The sequence below is a fragment of the Acanthochromis polyacanthus genome, chromosome 20, assembly GCF_021347895.1.
Source record: "Acanthochromis polyacanthus isolate Apoly-LR-REF ecotype Palm Island chromosome 20, KAUST_Apoly_ChrSc, whole genome shotgun sequence".
NCBI lineage: Eukaryota > Metazoa > Chordata > Actinopteri > Pomacentridae > Acanthochromis > Acanthochromis polyacanthus.
In genome coordinates, this window is record NC_067132.1 from 26,390,654 (window position 1) to 26,401,166 (window position 10,513).

At 43.0% G+C, this 10,513-nt stretch overlaps 2 protein-coding genes across 4 annotated transcripts in view; one reads left to right on the top strand and one right to left on the bottom strand.

Moving 5' to 3' along the window:
- The window catches only part of LOC110967595 (C-C motif chemokine 20-like), a 117,822-nt gene that overhangs the window by 57,831 nt on the left and 49,478 nt on the right, over positions 1–10,513 (bottom strand). The gene's annotated exons all lie outside the window — the stretch shown is intronic.
- msl2b (MSL complex subunit 2b) lies at positions 1,797–9,993 on the top strand. Its single transcript, XM_022220110.2, has 3 exons — positions 1,797–3,100; positions 5,821–7,202; positions 8,183–9,993. Exons 1-3 carry the CDS (start codon positions 2,959–2,961, stop codon positions 8,480–8,482), a joined length of 1,824 nt encoding a protein of 607 aa, XP_022075802.2. The 5' UTR covers positions 1,797–2,958; the 3' UTR covers positions 8,483–9,993.

Genomic DNA, 10,513 nt, shown 5'->3' on the forward strand with positions numbered 1-10,513 from the left:
AGAGGAAGGAAAAGTCGATAAGGGAAGGGCGAGTGTATCGATGGATGCTGCTGGTGGGGTTGCATCATACAAGTTGTCAACTTTTAGAACATTCGTGTTTACGTGGGTGTTGTTGCTATTTTTACAGATAAACAGAAATAGTTTCAGAGCCGTGATGAGTTTCCATTTCCACGTCCTTGTTTACTCACAGCATTTTCATCTGTGATCTGCATCACATTTGCAAAATAGCCAGCACTGTGGGCACCAAAGTGATGATCTGAGGCGTTTGTAATGACATGAAGAGGAGTTTACATGCAACTGTAATGGATAATTCTGGTGTTTTTTAGGCTAGAAATGCAGTTTTTAGGTTATAGGATAAAATAAAGCAAAATAAAATCAATTTATTGTTACAAAACTTACAGAAAGTACAATTAAACAGCTCAAGATGTAGACTACATGTACGAAATTTACATTTTACAGGGGCTGATTAATGTCTCAAAGCTGTGAAAAGCTCAAATTCACGATTTTTTTTCTCTCACTTAAAGGCATCACAGCAGGAAAAGAACAGGTGTAAGTAATTATGACACAGTTTAGCAGCTTTAGCTTCAGGGAGTCCAACAGGTTAAATTACTGTCATGGCTCGCTGCGTGAAGTTAATTTCATGTTATTACTAACACCTGTGCTTTCCCTGCTCTGACACGTCAATATGTCAGCAGTGATGACCTGGAATAATCTGATGCAGCAACGTGATGCACTTCAGTCATGATTTACGAACTGAAATCTTGTTCTTACTCACAGGTGTAGTATTATTCACTTCCCCCATAACATCAGCTTGATGTGTAAAATGTTTAGTGCACATTTTATATTCTGGTTTTAATTAAAAATGTAACATAATTAAATGGATTATGTATCCAGTTGTTTTCATGAACTGTAATATGGTATTTTTTTGTCCTATATTTTCTTATATTAATTCAAACACATCTTACCCTTAATGTTTACATTCATTTTGCAAATTAGTACAAAATATAATATTGTATGGTTTTAACTGTAATATGTAACTTATTCAGTTAAGTGTTTAATGTGTATAATTTTGGGGGTGTTTTAACCATAATATTTAAATTAGACAGCTAAAGTTGTATTGTGTAGCATTTAAATTATTCAGATAAATTTATACAATTAATATTGTAGGAAATTACCCAGAATATTTATATTTGTCATGTAAATTTGTATTTTGTACATTATTTTAAGCTCTTAATCATAATATCTAAACTAGTCTGGTAAATGCATATTACATATAATATTCTAGGGTTGTAACAATATTTGAATCAGACAGTTAAATTTGTGTTATTTATAATATTAAAAGATCTTAAACAAATATTGAACTAATAACTTTGTATTATTAATAATATGTGAGGGTTTCAGCCAGAATAATTAAATTAGTCTGACTATATTTATTGGAAAATGTTGGCTTTACATGGTACAATAGCTGTAATAACAAGAAACCTTGTTTGTACTTGTCAAAGTACAAACAAAGTACAATCAAATTCTGAAATCTGTTTGGGTTTTTTTAGCAAGTACTTTTGATATTTTTTTTAATTATTATTACTATAATTTAAGTTTAAAAATTATTTAAAATGTCGGCTTGTTCATCTGCAATGTCTCCTGGTAAAGTTATGTAGAATTTTTTTTATTTAAAAAATAAAAATATAGTGTGTTTGTTGGACACAGAATACATAGTTTTCCACTTCATAGATGTACACTACACGCACTACACTCTATTGTTTTTAAAGTAAACCGCGTCCCGTGTGTGCTCGCGAGAACTGGCCGACAGCGCCCCCTTGTTTGTGTGTAGAGAAGCTTCGGGAGGTTTGACTCCGCGGCTAACGATAGCAACGTACACAAATACGGGAATAATCCACCTCGGGGCTGCGCTGACTCTCCAGGACTCTACCGAAAGCTGCAGGAGGACATAATTTCCGCTAAACCCTCCGTTTCCCGCCACGATCCCGCCGAGGCGAGCACCGACAGCGACACACTCCCGCTAATCCCGTGAAGAGGGGGAGCGGCCTGCTTTTGTAGCCGGCTTCCCGGTGCAGCTCAGACGGCTAGCCCTGTCACCAGAGCCCGGTGCTTCCGCTGGATGAATTTTCCACACCGCGCCAGGACCGTGGGAGCTTCGAAATTGTTTTTATTTTAATAACCGCGGCTCCCCTTTTACACATTCCCACCCTCGTCGAGCCGCTGCTGTCGGCGGTTCTCGCCGTAGAGGAGCCTCCAGAGCCGGGGCGGCCTGTTTTGTTTTCGAGCCGCCATGAATCTCTGCGAACAATAACAACCATAACGAGCCTGCTGGGGCTGCACCGCTGCCCGGACAGGAGCCCCAGTGCGTGATAATTAATGCATCGTGTGAGAGCAGCTCCGGACCGACGTGAAGAACCGGAGACGAGCATGCATGCGGACTATGGATTTATCTCGGGAAAACTGCTGCAAACCGGAGCACTTTGTCACGAAAGCCCCCGTTTGAATTCGGGAGCTGCCGCCAGTTAGCCAGCTGTGAGTCCCGTTAAAAAAGCGGAGAAAGAGCGATGCTTTGTCTCATCGGAACCCCCGCATGGTGTGAACCGAGCCGGATGAAGACCCGTTTCTGCGCCCCTCGGTGCCTGTGAATGCGGGTAGCAGCGTCGGATCAAAGCTCAAGCGCCTTCAGAGCCGGGACGCCGCACGGAGGATGGACTGGATGTGACCGGGGATGAGTAGCCGCGATCGCTCCGTGAGCATGCGGGATTCACCGATCTGAAGCGTCCATCTATGCCCCCGTCAGAGCCGCCGGACTCCCGGGATAGAAACTGTCATTTAACCCCACGCAGCGCGGGAGTTCGCGGGCGCGTTTTGCGTTTTAGACGTGTGACTTTTGGTGTTATTCGTACATAATTAAACGGACCGGAACCGGACTGGATCCACCGGGCCCAGGCAGCTGAGATGAACCCGGTGAATGCGACCTCTCTCTACGTGTCCGCGAGTCGTTCGGTGCTGCAGTGCGACCCCCGAGACCCCCGGGCCCTGGCGGAGCTCTGCAAGCTGCTGCCGTTCTTCCGCCAGTCCCTGTCCTGCCTGGTCTGCGGTGAGTGGTTTTCATTATTTTATTTTTATTGTAATGTCATGGTTTTTATACCGTGTGTTTGGGTAGAGGGGCTCGGTAACGTGCGATGTTGTCAGCTGTCCTCACAGTGGGAGCGAGCCTTTAAATGATGCTGCGTTCAGGGGCGGTCGGAATTAGCATCATCCACCCTAGTAATAACAATAATAATAGTAATATAAGCCTTTATTAATGCCAAAATGGGGAAAATTATAGTGTTACAGCAGTAAAGATGGTGCAGACATGTAGAAAAAAATCCAAAATAAACCAAGATATACTTAAATAAAAATATAGGTAATAGTATTTTTTCAGAAGTTATCTATACTGCAAAGTTTTTATGTAAATCGGATAAATACCTATGTAGCACATGTTCTAGATAAGTGTAAGAAATCTACATAGTTGAGCAGCAGTGGTGCAAAGTAAACAAACAACATGCAGTTAAGGCACTTATTTTACATATTTTCTAATATTTAATGTATCATTAAGTGCAATATTTCTTAATATTATAATTTAAGCAAATACAAGTTTATAAAATACAGCTAAGCTATATTTTATATTATGTTGTAGGGTCTTAACATTTAGTACATTTACTCAGGGAAAATCTGTATTCTACATAATATTGTTAAATATGTTAATCTTTAATATTCGATAAATTTGTCCTTCCTATAATATTGTGGGTCTTAACCACAGTTTTTAAATTTGTCTGGTAAATTTTGTATCATGTTGTGGTTCTTAACCTTAATATTTAATTGTTACAGGTAAATTTATATTCACTTTTGTGAGTTTCAAGCTTAATATTTAAATTTCTCAGGTAAATCTTTATAGTACCTGACTACTGTAGATATTAATATTTTGTGAAATATTAACAGTCTTATTACTATATTTTTGGCACACTTGCTCATCTTCTGTTTTAAATGTGCTATATATTATAAAATATTAGTGATTCTGCCATGCCAGTTTTGTTATATAAATAAAATTGCACTAGTAATAAGAAACCTTATTTATGCTTCACAAAATTAAGCACAAAAAAACAGTTAATTTATGAAATTCCCAATGAATGCACACAATTTATATAATTTAACAGATAATAACTGACTGTAAAGAGAGAATAAATAATGCAATAGTTGCACAAATGAGACGGAAGATGTTCATGAATTAGTTTTCCACATGTGACTCTGTTAAGACGTCTTATTTATGCTTCTTTACATTGTGGTGTTACAGCATCTGTAAGCCTTGGGAACTAAATTGAGATAAGCTGCATTTATTAGCTTTGAAGGCGTGATTTCCCGTGCGCAGTGAAGGCACCATAAGTCCCAGCTACACCCATCATGACACACCCCCCTCTGTGTGCTGTTTGGCAGCAATGGGGCGTTTCTCTGTTTGTCTTGTTGAATAACACTCCATCCACAGACCTTATCTTTATCTCATTTTAAAATACATAAAGTAAAATTTACAACTGAGTTTGAAGGGAACACTTCAGGGAACACGGTTGTTTACAGCGTTTACTGCAGATGGTTGAAAGGAGTTTAAATCAATCAAGAGGTTAGGTTGCGGATAAACTTCACCTTTTGATTTATTTCGGATGCATATTTAATGCGGGGTTTTCATCGCTCATATAAAATGCAGCACTTTTCCCTCCTGTTGCTGTGTTTTTATTCGGTACAAATGATGAAACTGTAGTTGACCTTTTGCAAATCCTCAGTAAATGGATGTCTGTATGGATTATTTATTGGTGTATTTTTGCCATATTTGGGTGAGAGATAAAGGTGGTATTTGTGTTGCTGTGATTTCAAAAAGGACTGAAGAGTGGCTCGCTTAAAGATAACCCATCTCCTCCACGGCATTAATAATTGATCAATGCGAGGGCAGTCCATACGTTGTGTTAAATATAGACTTTAATGCAGTTACATGGGATTCACCAAACAGGCAGAGCTGAGTGTGTGAAGCTGCTTGTTTGTTATGAATGGACCTTCTTCCTTTTCTTTTTTATTTTTTCCCCGTCTGCAGCTGCACTCTCTAGCGGCCAGCGTTGCTAAGGAAGCTCCTCTCAAAGAGCAGCTGTCATTCAGTGTGGTGGGTTGCCAGGTTCACAAATACACGAAAACGTAGCAAAAGAGGAACCGGAAGTCTGTGACTAAAACCCAGCGATGTATTTTAACATTTGAGTCGTGTGAGGGTTTTACTGCAATTCATTTTAATCGTCTTGACAAATATCGGCCAATTTCAGCTCCTCAAATGTTATAAAATCAGTATTAAGAGATTTTTGGACACAAGACAAACATTTTAAAAAATATATATATTTTTCAATGTTTAAAATTTTTCAGCATTTTTCGAGCAAAATTGTGAAAATCACTGAATGTTTGGGTTTTCAGAAGATTTTGCTGCTTTTGTTCACCTGTGACTTGAGGTTTGATTGGGGAAAATGAACCAAAACTAAGCTTAAAACCATGAATTTTTACCAAAATCATTTATTTATAAATGGCTCATTCAAAAATTTGCACAAGATTTTTTTAAAAATAAAAGTTTTGTGTTCTTTGCACAAATACGGAGCCCAAGATTCGCAGAATTTGTCTGCTTTTTTTCCGATTTTTAGACCGACAATCTATTTATTGCTTTTTCCGGATCGTGTGAAAGTCTGTTCATTAATCATCAGCTGTTCTATTCATGTGATGATTTATCTAATGCTCCTCGTGTCTCGTGTTCAGGTAACCTGCTGCAGGACCCCATCGCTCCCACCAACTCGTCATGTCAGCATTACGTCTGTCGAGGCTGTAAGGGTCAGAGGATGCAGCTGAAGCCGTCCTGCAGCTGGTGTAAGGACTACTCCTGCTTCGAGGAGAACCGGCAGCTCTCTCTGCTCGTCCACTGCTACAGGAAGCTCTGCCTCTACATCACCCAGTCGCCGCTCGCCCCGCACATAGCCAGCGCCGCCAGCGACTCGCCGGACCTCCAGGCGATCCTCAACGAGGGCCTGACGCTGGCTGAGAGCGAGCCGGAGACAGAAGACTTTTCGGACTCTTTGACACAGACAGCGTCCACGTCGGAGGCGGCGCAGCCCGACGAAGCTTCGCCCACTAAGGAGCTGAAGGGCGAGGAGCCGAGTCTTGTGAGCATCAACGGACTGCACGGCTGCAATGGCCTGGTCGGCGCGGACACGCTGCAGCCCGTCACCGTAGAAACAGGCGGTGGCGGCGCCAAGCAGGAGAGCTTCTCGGAGGAGATCCCGGTGTGCGTGAGCGTCACGGGCACCGGGGAGGCGGGGCTTTGTGACATCAGCACTTTCGGGGAGGAGCTGAAACACGGTGGGGGACCTCTGCTGCTGAGCGTGGAGGAGGTGCTCAGGACTCTGGAGACGGACACGGACCCCGACCCTCCGCCTGAACCCACCACCCACCCAGACCGCCTCCCCTCCGTACCTCAGTCCAGCCTCAACGGGCCCCACTGCCCCTCTGGACCCGACTCCTCCCGCCTCATTCCCTCCCTCCCCCCAGAGAACAGCCCTCGCCCCCTGCAGCCTCACCCGCAGCCCTCCATGCAGCCTCCCCCTCAGCCCTCCACCGTCGTCCCCCGTGTCCCCCTCCGCTGCCACCGCAAACGCTCCCGCTCAGAGAGCGACAGCGAGAAGGTGCAGCCCCTCCCCATTTCCAGCCTCCTCCGGGGGCCCCCCATCGGTGCCAACAGCTCCCCCCACCACCCCAACCCCGGTGTCACCACCAGGCAGGAGCCCAAGTTCCCCGCGGCCACGCCTCACCCCCACCTGGCCCCGGTGCCCAACGGCGGCCCCCCCAAAGTGGGCAAGACTATGCTGGTCTCCAACAAGGCGCTTAAAAAGACTGTGGAGCACCATGGGGCCGCCAAGAAGGCCTACACCAAGGCCAGGCAGGGGGCCCCCAAACCCCGGGCTCAACCACGAGACCGAGTCCCCCCACACCCCCACGCTCACCCCCTGACTCACCCACCCAGCCCCTCGAAACCGCTGTACAAGAAGCCTGTGGAGAAGAAGGGCTGCAAGTGTGGCCGGGCGACTCAGAACCCGTCGGTGTTGACCTGTAGGGGGCAGCGCTGCCCCTGTTACTCCAACCGTAAGGTGAGAAAGACAAGCCTGACAGGCTGCTCGGTGCTGCTGATGCTAATGTTTGGCTTTATCTCCGTCTAAGTGGCTGAGGTCAGAATACAGATATAGATGTATTAGCTCTGTGTAACCTTCCAGATAAACAGATTGGTGGCATTTACTTGAGCTAGACGATGTTTAGTCATAAATACTTGACTTAAACTAATGAAAGCATATATTTTTCTATTGCAGAATTTTGTTTTGACTACTGAAGAAGTTAAATTTCTGCAGCAGCACCTTTTTTTCAACTTAAAATGACTCCATAGATCAGCATTTTACCAGTAAATAAAACAAGAACATGTTACTAATATGACAAGTTAAGATGTATTTGTTTATTCGAAACATCCAGAACAAAAGCTTGGTGGGTTTTTATTTGAGCTAGAGGATGTTTTGGTGACAAATATTTGTTTCAAACTAACAAAAATACTATATTGTTTATTCCAAATGTTTATTTTATGTAAATGTTGACTTTTTAGATGGTCAAAAAAAGGGACTGTTAGCAAAAGTAGTTTGAAAATATGTCTGTGGGGATTAAACCTCTGCATGAGCACCTTTTTTCCATCATTATTCTTCATTATTTCATGGTCAAACTGTACAGTAAAAAATTAAAATCTCGGCACCCTGAGGCAAACCACTGCACAGTTTGTTCTGGTTCACAGTAGTTTCTGAACGTCTGAATTATTTATGAGTTCGTCTGCTGTCGGTATGAGTGGTGTGATTAGCAGCGCCGATGATTTGCAGTGAAGAGTTTAAATCTTTCTGTTTCCTGGACGGTTTCGCGACTCACTGATTCAGAAAGAATCACTGGAAAACAAACCGTAAACTTTTCACATTCAACTTTGCTTGAATTACAGAGAAACATGCTACATGTTCTGTTTACTTTCTGCGTCACTTGTGGCTCTGTTGTTGTCACTGTTTATTAAACCGTGTTGTTGCCATGGCGATGTTGTCTCCAGGCTTGTCTGGACTGTATCTGCCGCGGATGCCAGAACTCCTACATGGCCAACGGGGAGAAGAAGCTGGAGGCGTTCGCCGTGCCGGAGAAGGCCCTGGAGCAGACGCGGCTCACGCTGGGCATCAACCTCACCAGTATCACCGCGGCGGCGCTCCGCAGCCCGGCGACCAGCTCCCCCGGCAATGCCCTCCTCAACGTCACCACGGCGACGGGGACTCCGGTCACGGCCACCTTCCTGTCGGGGGCGGGGCACGACAACCGGGGCTTCGACGACTCGCTGGAGATGCGGTTCGACTGCTGAGGCGCCGCCATCTCCGGCCGGTCGTCACGCACATTCCCCGCCCCTGACCGCCGGGTCGAGCCAGAACAAGGCAGCTACAGTGACGGGCGGCAGCGAGGGTCGCCAGCCGAAGCCGAGGAGTCTCCCTCCGTCCAACGCCCGAAACTGCACCAGTGCTTTTGGTCTTGCATACAGAAGAAGAGGAAGGAGGAGATGTAGCGTTACTGTATGTGCAGAGATTTCATTTCAGCGGGGAGAGAATTTTTTGGGTGTAGAGCATGATGTGTAGCTGAAGTCGGGAGTGTGTGTGAGTGTGTGTGAGTGCAGTCAAGCCTGAAATTATTCATACCTCTAGCAAATTTTGACTTGAAGTTACTTTTATTCAACCAGCAAGTTTGTTTTTGATTGGAAATGACACGTTTCCCAAAAAATAAGACGACGTACAAGAGGCATTGTGGGGGGAAAAAAAATGTTCTCAGCTTTTATTTCCATTTAAAAGTAACTGTCAAAATGTGTTAGGGGTATGAATAATTTCGGGCTTGACTGTATGAGGGCAAGGATCCGGTTTGGAGATTATTAGCAGGAACGGAGACATCATCATCATCAGAGACTGGTGTAATTTATATAAAAGAAAGAACTTTTTGTACATGGACTTATCAGTTTCCATTTAAGAAGACGTTTTATGATATATTTTATAAGTTACATTAAAAACCAATGGAAGCCGGCGCGAGGGGTCGACTCTGCATTCAACCAGAATATTTTCACACCGGTAGAAAGACGGACATTGCATTTTTTTTTTGTAAACTCCAGGAAATAAATTATATCAACTGTTAAAAAGCAAATCAGTTAAAATATCTGATACCAGGATGTGAATTTAACACCACCAGCCGAGTTTTGATGATGAATGTTTTTACTCTGTGAGCCACTTTTAAAACCACCAAATATCAAATCGTTAAAAGAAGAAAAGACTAACCTTCCTCCTCTGGTTTGCTGTTCGTCACGTCCAGGTATCTCTGTTCATCGTTTGCGTGTTCTCGTATTAAAGCACTTTTTTTCTTTCCCCGCGGATGGGTTCTTACTCGTGTTGAAAGCTCTGGTTGACTGCAGGCCCTGCGCTGTTTTTCACGTGTTTTTTTTTTTTTGGTTTCTGGAAGCTACACACATGCTGCTAAATACTACAAAGGACTCAAAGGAGAGCACACCTGTTTTCCTCGTCTTTTGTGTTTTTGTTTTTAATAATTTTGCGTTAACAAACATTTGCAGTATTTATTGGACGTCTCCTAACACAGGTTACATGTTGGGCCGCGTTTTTTTTTTCCGCCCGTTTTCTGCCCGTCGAGTCTGTCGATCCGGTCTGGACTGTTTCTGTCTCGGTTCAGTTGCTGTCTTCTTCTTAGTGTTAGTTTCTGGTGTCTCCAAACTGTTTTGTTGGTTTTTTTTTTGTTTTTTTTTTGTTCTCCCTCTGGGCATTTAAATACCTGTAATATAACTGTAACATATTTCCACAAAAAAGAAAGAAAATCAAAAACTTACAGTGTCGTGTGATCATTTGTTTGTTTTGTGGCAGTAATAAGCTTTAAGCACCAGCAGGGGGCAGAACACGCCTTAAAATGTGACGTAAATTAATTTTTAGAGGACATTTTTGCAGTGCAAGTCACTTTTGTGCTTTTATTTTTAGCTTTTGTTGCAAGAGCACTTTATTTTTAACAGTAACTAAATGTTCTAACTAGCTGTATTTATTTGAAAGTTTATTTTACATTTTTATTAGAGCTTGAAATTTTGAATTGTGCTGTTACAGATGTGACTTATTAATGTATTCTTTTTTTCCCCATTTTCCAACATCTGCTTTCTTTGTTTATGCGACTTATTGATCACCTTTGATGCTAAATGTTAAAAAAATATTGCCATATTTGTAAGATAATCATTGCAAAATGTAGATATATGCAAAAGAAATCATGGTATTTTTAAAGAAAACTCACAGTAAGTGTGTGAAAGTTCTGTTTAGTATCAGTGAAAACCCTAGAGACTTTGCTGCTAAACAAAACCGGCTGC